Source organism: Barbatula barbatula, assembly GCF_947034865.1.
Source record: "Barbatula barbatula genome assembly, chromosome: 12".
Taxonomy (NCBI): domain Eukaryota; kingdom Metazoa; phylum Chordata; class Actinopteri; order Cypriniformes; family Nemacheilidae; genus Barbatula; species Barbatula barbatula.
The window spans coordinates 14,801,529-14,820,159 of record NC_136775.1 but is presented as its reverse complement, the minus strand read 5'-3'; the positions used below and the strand labels follow the sequence as shown (position 1 = coordinate 14,820,159).

The window sequence follows — 18,631 nt, the reverse complement described above, 5'->3', positions numbered from 1 at the left end:
ATACATTTAAAAAAAGACACGTACAGTGTTGTCAAAACATAACAGAGGACATTTTAATACTCAAATGTAACCAGGTGTATATTTACAAGCAGCTTTTTTTCTATTTTTTTATTTGTTGCAGAAAATGTCACCAGTTTCAAAACAACATCTGGTGTTTGACTTCATTACATGTAGGAACATTATTGTCCAGAAACTTAAGAAAATATAATTTAAAGCACTCACATACAGACGATAACAATACATTAAGTACACAATATATCAAATACTTCCCTCTATATTGGCAGTGTAATACTGTCACAATGTTCATTCAAACTGATACTGCAACTCCATAAAAACCAACATCTGTGATGTCGTAATAAGGAATTGGCAGGTCCTGATCTGGCTGAGATTTCTGGAGGGTCTAGTGACATTTACATTGTATTTCACCCCTTCATTAATAAGTCCAAAAGCGAGTACCATTCTGATGCAATGTCCACACTTGAATAGCTTTTTGTCAAGGTTGGTTGGAACTTATAACACTTAATATCAGGGGAAGCCTATATATTGGGGGTCACATGGACAACAACAGAAAAAAGTCGGAGGGAAAACACAATCGTAATTGAAATCGGAATCAGGCTTTCGACTGACACATGGCTACACATATACTGTACTGGAATGCTGAGGTTTACCACAATTCAAGGCAACCTGTTTACATAATCTCACAACTAACAAGCCGATGGAGGTATAGCAAAATCCATTCCCTTTAGCTAAAATAAAACAACAAAAGGTTTATTCTATAACCTCCATGTTAGTCCTTTAAATTTTACTGCTGAGTCGCACCCAAGAATCAGCATCAGATATGTTGGCATTACAAAATTCCTTAAACAGGTTGGCAACTGGTCACTACAAAGTGCTTTAGGTTCTTCACCAGATCACTTGAAGTTCACTGCAGAGGTTTGCACGCTTTGGCCACAGTGGATCTGAGAAGTGCGTAACAGCTTACTCAAACAATTATATAAATCGGGCAGGATTAAGGTTCTGAAATGCTGGCGATTTGTCACCTGAGAGTCATTTGTTACTTTTTTCTGAGATTAACCAAAGCATTACCAAAGAAAAAAATGGAACATCTACAATAAACAATATCGTCAGCTCTCAAATTCAGATCAAATAAAACATATCAATAAAATAAAGCTTGGAAATACAATATAGAATTTACATTTGACTATGAAAGTTTATAGAATATCTTTATATATACAATCTATAACTATGAATGTTGCTTATATATATATATATATAAGTGTAGATATTATGTTATTTTACACACATTCAGACTTTTCAAGCCATTCCTGTTTTGATTTTCTCACTGACAAAAGGATTCTTGGTGGAACAGGATGAACTCTGAAGCTTCTCCATTCGGTGTGAAGCTGGTTTGTCGAATCGCCTCCAGGGCTGCTAGTAACCGTTCATTTTTCTCATCGGAACAACAAGCAATTCTCCTTTCATCCGTTGTTTTTTAACAATAATCAAAAAGTAAGACGGAAAAAAGAATGATAGCAAAAATACAAAACTGAGCTCTGACACAAATAAGCAGAGGAAATTAAACAAATGAAGATTAAAGGAGTAAAGCATGCAATTCGGAGTGTAGTGTCGAGCATGGAGGCCTGTGCCATATGGAGGTACGGAACGACAGACTTCACGAAGAGGAGTATAAAAATATGAATGTATGAAATATTATTACTCTTAAAAGAGTACAATACGTTAGGTAGACCTTCAGATGTTTTTTCTTGATGTCTTCCAAAAAGCAGACGACAAAAGAGAAAGATGGATCTGAGATATTGGAAAGCCACAGGCTCACATGCTGGTGAGGATGGATATGGAGGTTTGCACCGTACATAAATGTATTGGTGTGTGTGTATGTGCATTTGTGAATGCAAAGGAGGCGGTTGGCACTCTACTGCTGCATCTTACGGATGATGTCAGTAGAGACAGGGGGGTGAAAGTTGATGGTGTGGTGTCGAAGCCCCTGAGAGCTTTTGTAGCTTTTTCCACACCGGCACTTGAAAGGCTTGCGAACGCGAATCTGAGTGCGATGGCCGTTCTTGGCGTGGTACTTGATACCATTCACATTCTGAAACAGAAAGAAGCGAATCAGGGACAGAAGGTTGGAGCATAGGCTTTGGGATCGATCCATGTGGCTCACCGAATCGAAACAAATACGAATTGTGAGAGGCCTAAACCTTTACACACCTATAACTGACCCTTCTCTAGCCCCGCCTTAAAGATTTTAATAACCAAAGCCTTCCATCACATTTTTGGCTCAGTTTCATACCTTTCATTATTTACTCAACCTCATGTCATTTCCAACCTGTATGTTTTCTTTCTTTTTTTCAGAACACACGAGACGACATTTTGAAGAACGTTGGTAACCAAACAACACTTGCACCCATTGACTTCACTTCCATTGTATGGACCACTGAGACATTTCTCAAAATATCTTCTGTTATACAGGTTTTGAATGACATGACGGTGAATAAAGGACAGAACTATTATTTCTGGATACATTCATTCCTTTAATGGAATACTGGAAACATTTTGTCCGACTGAAAATAATGACTTCATATAAATAGGCCTACATGGTTTTATTCAGAAAATGTGTAATACTTCCAAAGTATTCATTGGTAAATCAAATCTAATAACTTAACACAAAGTGTTTCTTGTAAGTAAGGGGGTGTGGCTTAGAGAAGACTCAAATCTGTGTCGGTCAACACAACCGATTACACTGCATTTCTTTAAAAACAGTATCACCAGCCCTCCGTATCTTTTTTCTAAACCGCTTTATTTATCTTCGGAAGCACAAACGTCCGAAAAAGTTAATATATTGACATTGACAATATACTTTAATACTCTGTGACATATAAAAAAACACAGTGTTGTGTGAAACAGCAGCTCCCTGACAGCGGTGAAGGCCAGGTACTGTCTGAACCCAAATAAAACCCTATGAGACCCATATCTAACAACACTGCTGAACATGGAAAGACACCCTCGTGGCTGTCATCATCCATTTCCTCTCCTTTCTATTGAATACAGCGCACACAGGCTGCACATCATTTATCTCAGCAGCCAGAACCAGATGGCAGTGGAAAATCCCATAAAACTCACAGGCCTTGTAGTGGACTGCGTGTTCGCCTTTACAATGTACACCACTGATGGTCTGAAGCTTCCAGTTCTGTGACTGCTACTCCAACAGCCCAGCCCATTCATTGATGGATACAGAGATGTATTATAATTCTTTAAAGGGATCGTTCACCTAAAAAAGTCTATTTTGACATGATTGACTCAACTTGTTGGTTCAGACCTGAATCACTTTCTTTCTTCTGCGGATCACAAAATGAGATATTTTGAAGAATGCTGGTAAATGAAAACAGTTGGTCTGGATTGACTTGCATTGCGTTTGTGGACCAACGGTTTTCGTTTACAAACATTCTTCAGAATATCTTAATTTGTGTTTAGCAGACGAAAGAAAGTCAAACAGGTTTAAAATGTCAAGCGGTTGAGCAAGCGATGCTTGAATTGTTGTTTTTGGGTGAACTACCCCTTTGATAAAAACCTTAAATAAGGTTTCATGAAAAAACTGATTTGGCTTATTATGTTCCAGCCACATTCTCATATGCCTCTTTTACCTTGTATCTCTTTTTGCATCCGGGGACGGGGCATGCGAACGGTTTCTCATCTCCTCCATTCATGCACATGGAACTCAGGATGGATTCCGAACTAATGGCACTTTCGGTGGTCCAGGACTCGTCGCTGTCGGACTCTTCGTATTCTGCTTCTTCCTCATCATACTCGCTACCTGAGAGCAAGCAGGAAGTCATAATTTAGTAACTGATTATAATACATTTAAAGGGACAGTTCACCCAAAAATCATTCATCATGAAATTCCTCAGTCTAGTTGTTCCAAACCTGTATACATATCTTTGTTTGGTTGAACACAGAGAAAGATATTTGGAAAAATGCTTGTAACGAAAGAGTTCTTGGTCACCATTGACTACCAGAGTATGAAAAATTACCCCTGAACTGTTTGCTGTCCAACATTGTTCAAAATAGTTGTGTTCAACAGAACAAAACGATAAAGCAATTTTTCCTACCATGGTAGTCAATGGGGTCCCAGAATTGTTTGGTTACAAGCATTTTTCCAAATATCTTTCTCCGTGTTCACAAAAACAAAGACATTTATACAGATTTGGACAACTCGAAGGTGAGTAAATGATGAAAGGATTTGTATTTTTGGGTGAACTAATACAGGAACAATTTCCACTGGACAAACTCAAGATGAGTGACTCGCTCGAGGGCACTTTGCTGGGTTACAGCTAACAGTGATATCTATGAATGTTTGAGATAATCAGCTAGCTGTTTTCATTGTTGCCATTTTATTGTATTTGAAAATTCAAATGTCAGTAAGTAGAAAAAACAAAACTTTTCTATACTGTATCAATCTGTACAGTATATGTGATAGACATTGATCTTTGGTAGGTCCTTCGGGGGCATATTGAGTAAAACGCCTCCATATGTAACAAAGTGCATCCAAAAGACCTGAACTGGACGAGATGAGACCTGTTTTGTTGTTGTATGCAGCCTATACAAAAGCTTTTCTGTAGAAAAACGGGTACAGTTGACTTTCTCACAGAGTACTGTGCCCAGGCACCAAAGCGTTTGCCTTTTATGAGAAACAATCTGGAAGGCATAAGAAGGTCTAAGGGTTAATGCACAGTAATAGTATGATACCAGAAGTTTCAAGAATATTCTGTGCATGTTCCAAACCCGTACCAATAAAAAGCCCTAAACATCTAATTGTGTGAAAGAGAGAGCGCATGTTGCTCTAGAAAAGGCCATGGGAACAGAAGCTACGGTCGTGAGGAACAAAACAAATCGGTGACACACAATGTGAATGTTTGTATGTCTATTACGACACACAAAACAAGCACGGCAGGTTTGACAAAACAATGTTTTGTAAAAATCGTTACAGGGAAGGTGATGTCTGTACAGACGCATCGTAGGGCGTGTTCCAAATCTGCTCCCTTGTTCAGCACACAATATAAATCAATCTGATATATTTATAAAGGCACTGTAACAGCTACAATGAAGAACATTACCCACGGTGTTCACTTTGTTGATAAAAATTTAAATAACATTTAAAATGTAATTGATGTATTCATTTAGTGGGAACTGGCTAATGGAAACATTCCTCTTCATGACATATTTTCATCATAGGGAGCCGGAAAGTGAACTGAGACCCTTGTGTGTGTGTTTGGTGGTAATACCTGTGGGGGTGCTGCTCCTAAATGAAGATGAGGGCGTGATGGGCGGAGTGACAGGTGGAGTGAGGTTCCCACTGTTGTGGCGAGGGGGCGTGGCCACACTGTTACGTGAAAGGTTGCCCATTAATGAGAGTGACAGCTTTGGCTGAACCTTCTTCTTTAGAGTATCATGATCCCGGCGTGCCGCGTCTGTCATGAACCTACGGAGAGAAAGAATTTCATCAATGCAAAACGATTATCAAATAACAGCAAACATTAAATATGTATAGCACTTAACGGGTAATCCCCCCAAGACACAAATGAAAATAAACAAATCAAACCCTATGAAAGAGCAATAAAAAGGACAGGATTGTGAATACAAAAAAAATTTGAAAATGTTTTTAATTGAAATTTTAATATTTAAAACAAATTTTAAATTTGTATTAAAATTTTCAAGTTAAAAAACTTTTCCGAGACGTTAACATTAAAATTTACGTTTTAAATGATATCCCAGATTTTCCAGCATAATCTCGCAATATTTCAGTAATATTTCCTGAATGTTGCTACAAGTTGCGATAAAATGAAGCACACTATTACATTTATTTCCTGACTCAATGAATTATGTTCAATAAGACCAAGAAAAGCCAATTTAACTATTTTACTGTATAAAACGGCCTGTTTTCACAGACCAGGCTTAAGGCTAGTCCCAGACTAAAATAAATGTTTGCGTCGTCTCAGCTGAAAACAACTTGCCCTGATATATCTTCAAATATACAAATGCTAGTGTTTTGTCTCAAGATGCACACCAGCAATTTTTTTTCTAAAGTAGTTTTAAATATCCTAATTTAACTAAGGCAAAGTCCTCTGGTTTAAGCTAAGGCCATAATGTTTAATAATAATTATGAACTTTGTGCACTTTTTTATACTAGACTCCATATGCACCGTTTAAGCAAATATTTGCACCAAATAGACATCTTACATTAGGTCACTCCATCATGTCTCTATACGTTTCCATAGGTTGCACTTTGTCACGTTTTTTCTGTTTGTCCACCCTCTAATTTTCTCCAGCTGAAGTGGTGAGTGATGTTACAGACCCCCCTGTGAAACAGTGCTGGACTTGCAAAGTCCCTCCCAACATGCCATTGTAACCAATCATAAAACCGAACCAAATTAAGTTCGTTTCATTTTATAAATGAAATGTTCTGAGGTTGAAGTTGTCATGCTTTTAAGATTTATTATTGCTTCCGATTCAGGAACTCTAACTCTAAGTTATGTTAGCCGTGTCAATAAAGTGCAGTTGTACTGTATATGTTGTCATGAAGTCAATTCAGTGTGGCCCATACCATGTGAAAACACTGAAGTTATTTTGTTGCAACATAAAACTGTCTGTAAATGTATGTGATAAAACATAAATGCTGGCTTTATTAAAGCTAGTGTGGAATTAACAGATTACCAGCAAAAGCCACATAAAGCACAAAGAGCAAGACATGGACAAAAAAGGGTCTCGCCTTCATGATGTAAGAATTTCCACTACTATTTAGCCTATTAAAATTGTTTAACAGTGGAACTGCTTTCTGTACGTAATATATCTACACAAACCGCATTCAACAAAGTCAAGGGGAGTTACAGTGAAGACTCGGGTGCTGGTTTGAACTTCATTATAGCTTCATAAACCGACGAAAGGAAGTAGACGAGACTTGACCACACAAGAGCATTGACTACAAACTACAGAACAGATGAAAAAATAAACTAAACTCTTTAGCATTGTCTTTATTGTCGAGATATTTAATGATTAAAAACTCGATGCAAAATAATGAGCATGCACAAAGAAAAGTCCGTTATTTTATTAGATTCATGCCATAAAAATAATAATTGCTATTGCTCATAACCCTTATTTACACAGACACTTGCCGTTGAAAGTAAATGCTACATTTGCCTGCAAGCTTAAGGGCCTTGATTGTAATAATTTATAGACTATTTATGATGTAAAGATTAGAAGCATGTGTTTGAGACAGATATAGGGACGTTTAATGAGGTAGACTGAGAATCGAAATGCCGTGTACCTGTTAATGTAGCTGAGGGCCACGTACGTGGGCTGCTGAAGTTCCTGTTTCTCCAACACGCGAGGATCTGTATCTACACAAAGACAAATAATTCATCATATAAACAGGCACACCACAAAAACAAACTTTTTCAATACGTGCTAATCGCCATTCCAAAAATGCTTGTAAACATCTTTGTACGACATCCATGTTAACCCGTTTAAGTCACCCCGAAGTCATTTTGGGCCACCAGAGTCAGTGAGTTTGTAGAAGATCACGTGTAGATGCCACAGTGAAGCTATTACCAACTTTATTGTTAAAGGCATTGACTTTCAAACTCAATACAAGATTCTGCCACACAACTCGTACACAATCGCTTGCAGATGGCAACCGATTCCATTAATCGAGATTTTTTTCATTAAACTCTACTTAAGGGAGGAATAAATCAGCACTTCTCTGTGTGTTTGGGACAGAGGGCGAGTTAGGGTATGGAAAGTGTACTTCTAATAGCTGTTTGGTAAAACTTAAGTCAGCCATTTGGTTAGTGTCACACCACACCACGCTCAACGAGCTCTGTGCCCTTCCTCCCAGATGTCTGGTGCCTGCTGCACTCCAGGGCCACCCAGATCACCAGCCTGCTCCGAACGACCCACACGCCAATGCAAAAACAGATTTTGACAACATTAAGCCTTAGATGTGCATATTGAAGGGGTTAAAACGTCTGATGTGACTGGACTATTCTGTCAAAACAGCTCCTGATTTCTATGGTATATGTTGTCACGAAGTCCTGATGCATCAGTGTGGACTAGGCTGCCATCTTGTGGCGAGATTATGAATTTGTTTTTTTTTCAAATCTTTTTTTCCACATTGCAGATTAGGTTGGCCAGCTCAATTACATCCTTCCTGTTATTTTAAGATCCGCTCCAGCACAAACTGGACAAAAACATTGCAAGCACGCAATACTCAATGTCCCAGCGACGAAAACGTTGACACTGTGGTTGGCTGTGCCTGCATACCAGCGGCTCTGCCAGGGTAATCGTTTTCAGATGCCGATCTCTCAGGGCATACTCCGATACTATTAACACAAGCGCTGCCAAAGCACAGTTTAATCTAATGAGCCTTTCCAGTGCACCCCCCCGTGACGCATCTCAATGCCTCTTTTTATGCCTCTGCTGCGAGTAAACACATTTGTGCCTGCTTTAACCCAAAACATATTTGTCTCAACTCCGAAACATGCGTATGCGAGTGAAGTGTGCTTCCGGCCAGCATGGCATCACGCTGCCACCTCATCATTATGCAGGCCTGCAAACCGGGTTGTCACCATGGCGACGCCCACATGCCTCACAGTACAGCATCGTGTATGATGCACTGGGCCAGTACGGGGTCGGTGTTTCGCCATCAGTAAGCTAGTGTTTTTTTGGACGCAGGTAGGATGTAGGTGTGCGGTTTCGTGTCAGTTTAACATTTAAAGCTTTCAGCTAGGCCTGTGCCTCAGCTAAAGTGTTTCATTAGCATTGATTTAACTACTGTGAGAAAGACCCCACGCCTATATCTGACAAGCGCACACACAAATCGCTTCAGGCATTACGCTGTTCCTGTGCCAAGAAAATGGGGGTATTGTGTGTTTGCATGTGACCCATGGAGGAGAAAAGCCTCAAAAGGGAAGAACCAAGAAGAGCTGCACAGTCACACACACATGGATAAATCCACACACACACAGTCCGTAAATCAAACGCAAGTATCCCGAGGCCCTGCCCAGGTTCTATTAGGGCCTGAAGTCAATAAGGGGCCCCAGGGCTGCTGCCTACCAAGACCCCATTATACAGGAGAGGTGGTCCACAAGTACACAAACAGGTGGTCTACCATGGTGGTCTCTCTCTTTCTTTCTCTCTCTCTCTCTCTCTCTCTCTCTCTCTCTGACACACACAATTTCACTATCCTAGGACAGACGCAGGACTCAAAGTGTACCCTACTTGAATAGCGTTTAAATCAACCATACTGATTATTGCTGTAATTTGACTGGCCAATTTCAGAGTGTCAGTAGGATAATTTGTTTTAAAACAAATTTGTTTCTAAACTATACTGATATTGTTGACTGGTTTTAAATTTCCCTTAGCACATTTTAAGTAAATAATACACAATAGTACACACATTTTTGAAATATAATATTATATTTACCCTATCAGGTTCGACCATAAAATATGAGGTAAAGGGTACAAAATGGATGGGTTAAACCAACCCAGAAAATGTTCATATTTGAACCAACAATGTTTTAAAACAACCCAGCATTTTGGGTTGAAACAAATCAGCATGGATTAAATTAGAAGCCAACGGTTGGGTGGGTCATCCCGTTTCGATCCAACCGTGGGTTGAAAATAACATAGGAAAAAATGTATAGGAATAAAAACCAAAGCTCGCATGAAATAAGACAGTGGCTGAGAACATTTTCTGGTACAGGCTAATATTTGATTATTTACGCTTGTAGTTATATTTTTGATCCATTCGTTCCACGTGTTGTGTGCAATTGTTTTTGCCAAGCTGAGCTTCAGCTTACATTTCTGTAACACGAATACAGAGTTTTTCAATAATACTACATGAATAATAATCATAATACATTTGAAAAAGTGAAGACATCAATTGTCCAAGGATAAACATTACTTTTGGCCAGGATTGTATATCTTTCCTCTAGATATCACCATTGGTTAACACCTACATTTCTATTGTTGAATGCGGTGTAAATTATAAAAAGAGAAAGAAGAAGTCCATAGTCAGTGACACAATTTGAAGTCTATATACTGCTAGCCGTGTAATGAGCCGTGTTCTTAAAAATGCTGGGTTATTTTCAACCCATTGTTGGGTCAAATATAAACCATTTGCTGGGTTAATTTAACCCAACGCTGGACTATAAAAAACCCACCATTTGTTTGTAGTGAGCATAGGTGAGGTCTTGCATTCCTCAGGCCAGCTGAATATCTTTTCTCTAGTGTATCCCCACACTTTCTATTTGCCTCCATCTCACCTCCCACTTTCCTCCTTCTACTCTACATAACGAACACGTTCAGATAACAACCCCTCCTCGATCAAAGCATTATGGGAAACCATGTTGCCACTACTGTGATCTATTTATTCGACAGGCCCAACCGACAGCCGTTTGATCCTGTCACTAAGAGAGGACAGAATTCTCCCGTTCACCAAAATAAACACAGATGATCGTGGCCTTCAAAGAATTGTAAACAGATTAGTCATCATTCTAGATAGATTACATCAGCAAGTCCACACATCGAAACCGCACTATATGAGCGGCTGTTGTGTCTTTATTATCTTTACCCATTAAGTCATTCTAAAGATGTGATACAACAAAATGTTTAGATGCTCTCTCATGCATGAAATCGGGGTGGGTGGTCATATACCTGAAGATCACAATGCAAACATCCAAAACGCACAGACACACACGTTCTAAATCAGCAGCACCCCCTGCCACGTTAATCCAGGTAATATCAGTTCTTCCTGTCATTAGCTGGTCTGTGCTGGGTTCGGGGGTGTTGGTTTGAGGTAATTAGGTCCACCAGGTGCAGCTCTGAGGGGCTCCAGTCACCGCTGCTCAAATTTATTATTTCCGCACACGTGTTTTTGCATCCCATTCCAGGAGCCTTCAGCGTGCACCCTGCTCAGAGACACACATTGCTCAGAGGTCTGGACATCACTCCCGCAGAGATGACATCTTGAGAGCAGAAGAAGTCTGTCCAACACACCGAAGCTAAAGCCTTTAAAAGCTAGCGGTTTCACAAAGGATGATGCTTTTCATTATAACACCGCACCGATACTTTTGAACTAAAGATCAAGACGAAAAGATCGCTGGAGAGTACAGCGTAAAATGTATTTTAATGGCGGTCTCATATCACCTGGAGGGTTTAAGCTAGCTAAACACTAAAAAGAGTGTTTCACATTCAACTCTCTAAATCATCTCATGGTCGTATTAACACTTTTAATGTGAAACCTTTGGAGCTTATAGTTTGTAAAATTTACGTTTTAAGAGCTGGAAGCTGGAAAAGAATCGCATAAATTGTCACTTCCGTCGGTAGCCTCGGAGGGAGTTTTCAACGACACGTTCCTTGCGCTCTTTTTCGCAAGACCGTAAAGAACCCCCACAAACACACACCAGTACACACCCCTCCATCTTTTTACCCATATTTACTCGGTTCACAATCAAACCCCAGCGAACGGCATAACCATAAACTAGAATTTACTCGATCGCAGAGGAAAATGCTAAGGCGATAAAATATTCCAACCTTAAACTTCACAAGCTCATTTGCTGTATTCAATGAGGCTTATCGGCAACGTTTCGCCACCCGACCTCGCACATCCTCACGACGGTGTGTCATCGCCCCCTTTTGGTCACACACCCCAACAGCACCTGTCAACGAAACGTCACCCCCTAGAATGCGCGCCTTGTTTAACCGGCAGTCAGTTAAAGCAGAGATTGTTCTTAGCACCAGGTCCCCAGATGAGGAGTAAGAGAGGCCAAAATCCATCCATCCTACTTGGTAATTAGGCTTCCTCCAAGCCAACATGGACCTGTGCCAGATCTCACACCTCACCAGGAGCAGGGCTGCGGGTGAGGGAGGGGTGCCATGGGACACTAATTGCCTCATTACTGGCCAATAAGTCACTTTAGCCACGCTCTGTTTTAGCTAACACCTCGGACACATGCGAGACATGTAATCGGTATTAAAACAACCTCAGCTCAGGTCAGCTGCCTGGAGTTGATCAACTTCCTTCGCATCCAACTGAGATGAAATATAAAGGAAATGGGCAGGGTTGCGTGTTGATGTTTTTAGTTTGTATTGTCCAGCGGTCAAATTAATGACCACATAAATCCAATAGCAAAACTAAATTGAACAACAGTAGGCAGACAAAAGCTAATAGGTGGACGAGTTTAAGACTGACATGAATGATTTTAATAGGTAATTTTTCCCATTAGATGAAACTAGGTATAAATTATTCTAAAACTACATAATATGAACTCCACACTTAACTGTGTCAAGTATGTGGTCAAGTGTAACAGAAAGAAATCCTGCTTTCCATCAGCTCATTTGTCTGAAAGACGAGGCGTATCAGATGCATTTGAAAAGATATTTACATATTCAGTTTAGAAATGCAAACTGTTCCTTTACTATATCTCCTGTACAATACTCCTTAAATGCTTTGCATGTGAATCGTCTAACTCGAAAACTAGCCTGTAGCATCTGAGTTCAGCTACAGAGCTACATCACATCAAAAGTAAAAATTATGTTATAACATTTATGCAGGAGAAATAACAGGTTACGTGTTAATTCTGAAACCCCATGAGGTAACGCACACTGTAAAACATCCAACTTTCTCCCAATATTCCCCCGACACGGAAAATTAAGTAACTTGAACAAAGACGTTACGAGCTGAATGAGTCAATTTATTGTTTTGTTAAAAATATTTATTTTGTGGACTGGACAAACGATTCTGCGCTCAACAAGGCTTTTGAAAGTTCCAAGCATGCACTGCGGCATGTGCAGCACAATCTCTGGTTAACGTTTAAAAGATGACTGTTTTAGTGCTTGTTGGCTTTATTTGTGCTTTTTTTATTGTTGTTGTCATTTTTTTTTGTCTGGGGCCCGTTTCAGAATGCAAGGTATGTCAAACCCAAGAATGCGGGGTAACTCAAGCCGGTTTCTAAAAGAGAAGTAACTTATGATCAGAGTCAGTAACCATAGTAGTTTTCTTTGGTAAACCCTTAGAGTTTCTTTCTTTCGATCTCCTTCCCCTTTTTAAAGTGCAAGTGGTGTACCTCATTCATTCATTAATACAGTAATTCATGGAACACATTTAGATCACACAAAGACCATCTCGGTGACTAAAATGTCATTTGTGCTTTTATAGAGGATCCTGTATGTGAAGAGAATGCAGTAATTCATAGGGATATACTTTGATTTCAGGAGAGCAATTTAAGACCCAAGTGGAATTTTATCTTATTCCTGTGCATTTTTATTAAAACTGTAAAAAAATTCTTCATAGTGAATTAGATATATAAAAGCATGTCTCATCTATCCTTACATCAATAACATCAGCCAAAGTGGCCTTGTATAACATCATAGCATATTCTTTCAAAATTGGTAGATTTCTATGGAGGACAAGAAAAGCCTTAATAAAGTGTATAAATAAATTGCATGAATAAAGATATTAATAAGTACAGACATAAATCTAGAAATTAAGTGATACAAATAATAAACAATTAATTTGGTTAATAAATGAATAAAGCAGGGTTGGAACCGCTGATCAGTCAGACTTTGACACGAGAGTCTGACGCCCTACAAGTGTCCTATACACAATGACATCTCATCACTAGAGCACTGATGGGGAGAGAGAACATGATCATTTTTTTATTATTTCAGTTTTTTCATCCATTTATTTCGTTTATTTTAATGATTCATTTGTTTGATTATCGGTAAATTTGTCTATTTTTAGTCATTTTCAGCACATTAGTAAATCAAATGAATGCAGAGCGGAAAATGTGTGCCTCGCTCTAAAACACTTTTTGCCGCCACACCTGTAATTAACCTGTGCATGGCCGGCCGGCCCATTGAACCTTTGTTTCTTATTACAATGTGTAAACAGAAGGTAAAGGAATGTAACAGGGAGGGGCTATGAAGACCCCACTCCTGAAACAGAATGTGCTACTAAGGTTTTGGGGACAGGCAATCGGTTTTAACACACAAAGGTATAGGGAGAAGCCCAGCTGCCAGCAGAGCAAATGTCCTCCAGTGACACTCCTCCGAACAATGCCCAAGAGGCAGATAAGCCTTTCCTGGGGGCTGCACTCCCTTCGATTCATATGCCAATGCTATAGCGTCCACAAGCCAATGTGAGAGGCGCTGCTTAGATATGAGCTTCTGTTGTGAGGGGGCGCCCATGAAATAAAGAGCTGGTTGCTCTCCTGGAAAGCACAGGTCCTGGTCATTTATGTCTGTAATGCACGAACAGGACGCACAGCATTCAGCCTCTGATCCTCCCCAGAGGAAAAAGGCAGAGGGTGAAAAGTGGACAGCTCCAACACCTCCGATTTGAATGCAGGGAAGCACTTAGGCATGAAAGCATAGTTAGGCTTAAGAAAAACCTTATCTCCACTCAGAGAGAATTCAGTGTACGAGGGATGTACTGAGAGTGCATGTAGCTCACTGGCACGTTTGGCTGATGCCAAGGCCAAGAGCAAAGCCGTCTTGAAGGATAGCAGCTTCAAGGAAATACCTCCCAGGGGCTCAAAAGCGATACTGAGAGTGGGCCTCCAGCACCATGGAGAGGTCCCATTCAGGGACAGTTTTCCTGATGACTGGCAAGGAGCGACTGGCACCCTTCATTAATCTGATTTGAAAACCCACATGACAGGTAGAAATAGCTGCAAGGTAGACCATAATTGTGGAAAAAGACCTGCCTTTATCCATAAGGTCCTGTAAGAAACACAAAATTTCAGGAACTGATCAGATGCGAGACCACGCCCATCACACCACCCTTCAAACACATGCCCCTTACATCCAAATAAGAAGTGTGTAGAAATGGCCCTGGCATTTGGTATAGTAGCAACCACATGCAGGGGAAGCCCAAGCACGTTTAAGTTTGTCCTCTAATGGCCTAGGCCCAGAGAGCCACCCTGTCTGGGTATGGATACATTTCCCTGTTCGCCTGAGACAATGGGTTTGTGTAGAGGGGGAGGCGCCACAGCTGGGCATATAACAGAGAGTTTATCTCTGCCAGGCACAGTGCATTGGGCCATCCAGGAGCTATTAGAAGAAGAGAAAGGCCCTTCTCTCTCACTCTGGCCTGTATGGGAATTATCAGGCAAAGAGGAGGAAAGGCATACAGCAGCACCTTGGGCCATGGGTGGGCGAATGGGTGTTTTTAATGCGAGGCGAATAGATCAATGGCAGCCTGTCTGAATCTCCTCCATATCATGCCCATTATCTGAGGGTGTAGGCGCCAAATCTCCATAGAGTGGGTTCCCCCTCGATTGAAGGTCTGCGCCTCTGTTCAGAATGCCTGGAACATGAGATCTGTGTAACACAAAAATGCTTGTGAGCTAAAGCGTAAAATTGCGATGACCGCAAGCTGCCCTCGTAATTGATATATTTCACCGCTGTAGTATTGTCCCAAGAGGTTAAGCCAAAGCGCACGCTCCCCATTCACAGAAAGCGCCATGGACTGCACACAAGCTTGCAGAAGCCTGACGAGCATTACGGAGGACGAGGTCGTTGACCGTAAGGATCTCCTTGCAAAAGGTTGGCAAGGGGGTCCTTTGTCCAGCTGCTGCCCCGAGCAGTCCAGAATTTCTGCCTGGTAAGCAGAGAGAAGGGACGAAACATTAAGAGCCCTGCCAAGGCCGAGGACTTAAAAGCTGCCTGATGAACTGAGGTGGAAAAGTGGTCCATAAGTGGCCATATCTTTCACATCAAGACCATTGACTGTGCTAGAGATTCAGTGGGCCGCTCCAGTAGTGCCTCCTGTGCTTCGCGCAGACTGGGGAAGAGCTCTTTCCTCAGGCTGGCAGGGAGTCCCAGTTTTTTCCAATCATAAAATGTTGAGACGGGCAGTCACTTGTTCACACGCGAAGATATCCTCTTTGGGGAACGTAGGATTAGGCAAGCCAGCCCAATTAAGTGATGTCGCCTCTGGGTCGCCATCACTGGCGACCCAGTGTCCCCCACTTGAATCAGAAGGATCACCGCAGGAGCTTGAGCTGTTCCCTGGAGTAGTGACGGATTTAGAGAGCCACATATTTGCGAGCCGTGGAAAGGGGGTGAGTAAGGATGCAAAACACAGCTAACCTGGCTGAATAGATGACTGTCACCTCTGGCGGAGGCTGATCAGACGATATGTCCTCCCGAAGACACCTAGTGAGCAGTGAATATCCAACCAAACTGTGTCCGAGCAGTGATCGTGAGAAGCGAAAGTCAACTGGAGAACAGCAGTGCAGGCAGACCTTATATGTTCTCAGGTAAGGGGGTGGGGCCTTACCTGGAATTGGCCACGCATTTCTGTCTGTCAAGCCTAGTCTTCACCTAACTAGACTTAATGCAATTGGATGCTTCTGCAGAGGTCCGGTATGGATGCCCTTGCCATAGGTGGATCTCGAACACGAGATGACGAAAGAGAACGCATTAGTGTTGGATAGCCAGGACACCGCATACACAGATAGCATGACTCTCTACTGAGAGGAGTTGGACTGTGACATTCAAATACAGTAACAGTATGTAATACTTTCGATGTGCCACAAGTATACGAGTACCAGAAAACTACAAAAACACATCCACGAAGATACTGAGATATCCCTAACAAGCTAGCAATACAGTAAACCAATTAGAATTAAGCAGAAAAAGTTTGACAGACAGAGATTCCCGACTTATGTGTGACTCCACCTTAGAAAGACGCATGTGATGGTGGTTCCATGCAACCCTATAGATAATATCTGCCTTTAAAAATACTGAACATCTATAAAAGAGGGAATATGTTTTTCGTTAACCACCGGTGTTGCAGTCTAGTCAACGAGATGAGAACTGCAACAATGCAGTATCCGTCTGAATCTCATTCATTGAGAAACTGATATGCCATTGTTGCTTTATGATACTCAACAGGACACAATAGCAGGGGTTTAATGGTTAAACCGGTTTTATACACCCGAAAAAAACATAAAAGTGATAATGTAGCCCTGGAACAAAACAGATGGCATAGAAATACAGAATCATCGACTTTTACTGCCACCTGATGCTCTTATACAACTGCTATACATTTTGCATGCATATTATGTCGCATGTTTGTGTCTGCCATATTTATACATTATCATTTAGGTATAACGTAAGAATTACACTCACACACATGCACCTCCGTGTCAAGATATCACGCAATAACTTGTATTTGCTCAACTTCAAGGATAGTTCACCCATGCATTCCATGCATTTAATGTTTATGAAGTCCGTGCGAGAGTTGCACACATCTCATCGAGCGCAGCGACAGCCCAACGGGCCTCGCGTATGAAATAACGCGCCGCAAGCGCTTGTGTTTACACCTTTAGATAACATTCTTCTTCAGCGGAGGAAATAAACCTCAAAACGGTTCGCATATCGAGTAAAACGGTCACGAAACCGAGCAAACGACATCGATCGTTTTCATCGCTTCACCACACCTAGCAACAGCGCCGCTGCGACGCAGGAAGTGAGTGTGATCGTGCCCGGCCATTGCTGCGCGAACTGCGGCGGCACGGATTGCGTTTCCGCGAGCTCACTTACCGATGTGGTTATCCTCGATGTGCGCGATGAGCTCGGCCAGCGACTCGAAGTGCAGCCCGCATCCCTCGAACTGGCAGATGTTGGAGAAGAAGGAGGCGGCGGCGATGCCTGTCATGGTCTTTGCTACATTGAAGAGCAGCAGCTCGGGGCGAGCGGAAAGCAGATTGGAACAGAGAGACTGATAGGCGGCTCCACCAGCACACACGTCATGCCTGTTGATTTAAGACACTGTACAGTTATATCTCATCTATGGGCGAACTATGTTTCATCAACGTTAAACATTTATCTCGAATTTGCTCTGGACATAAGAGTTTAAAAGCATGATGTTGCTGTATTAATGTAATGGTAATGGCAGCTGTATTACGAAGACCTATAGTGATCATACTGTATTAATACCATGTTAATAAACTCAAAGAAAGATCTATAGGTTCCAGTTGCGTAAAATCTAGCGAAGAATGCATGAACATGTAATAATAATTAGAAATAAACGTTTATATAAATCCGTTATTTTGGGGTTACCGAAATGGTTCTTTCTTGGCATCACTGAACGCTTTCTTGCACATTTTGTTTTTAATAATTTAACTGGTATGATATTAATTAATGGGTTTCACATTTTACACCCAAATTAATTGATATTTATTCAAGTTAAATATTTACTATAACTGATTCAATCTGAATGCTTTAGGTTACACCAACAAGTTATTTTAAGAATGACATCACATAGAATTTCTTAGTAATCTATACTTAAATAGAATGAATTGGCTTTACAAACAGCATGCTTTTATTAAAATCATGCCAGTGAACACCAAAGTTCTCATGACTGATGAAACAGACTTTGAGACGTTCTTAAACAACAAGTTATATGTGAAATCCGCGTAAATAACTGTTTCTGGAAATAATGTGCAGTGCTGTTAATGTCCACGTGGTGGCAGTATGTAATTAAAAAACGACGTTACATTATTACAGAAATGAGAGCATCTTTTGGATCAGTGCTTATTTTTTACAAGCA

The 18,631-nt window shown here is 40.9% G+C and overlaps 1 protein-coding gene across 1 annotated transcript; it reads right to left on the bottom strand.

The window, feature by feature from the left end:
• Positions 1-30: 30 nt before the first annotated feature.
• jazf1b (JAZF zinc finger 1b) lies at positions 31-17,755 on the bottom strand. The gene is made up of 5 exons (XM_079468916.1): positions 17,623-17,755; positions 7,337-7,409; positions 5,298-5,494; positions 3,660-3,829; positions 31-2,107 (listed from the first exon to the last, which is right to left on the bottom strand). The coding sequence occupies exons 1-5, from the start codon at positions 17,735-17,737 to the stop codon at positions 1,931-1,933; spliced, it is 732 nt and encodes a 243-aa protein (XP_079325042.1). The 5' UTR covers positions 17,738-17,755; the 3' UTR covers positions 31-1,930.
• Between the last annotated feature and the right edge of the window lie 876 nt (positions 17,756-18,631).

Excerpts from the sequence above, each read along its gene's own strand:
- jazf1b (XM_079468916.1), bottom strand. The coding sequence starts at position 17,737 with ATGACAGGCATCGCCGCCGCCTCCTTCTTCTCCAACATCTGCCAGTTC. Across the intron at positions 3,830-5,297 it reads TAGGAGCAGCACCCCCACAG|GTAGCGAGTATGATGAGGAA; the intron begins GTATTACCACCA and ends GCTTGCTCTCAG. Across the intron at positions 2,108-3,659 it reads GATGCAAAAAGAGATACAAG|AATGTGAATGGTATCAAGTA; the intron begins GTAAAAGAGGCA and ends TTTCTGTTTCAG.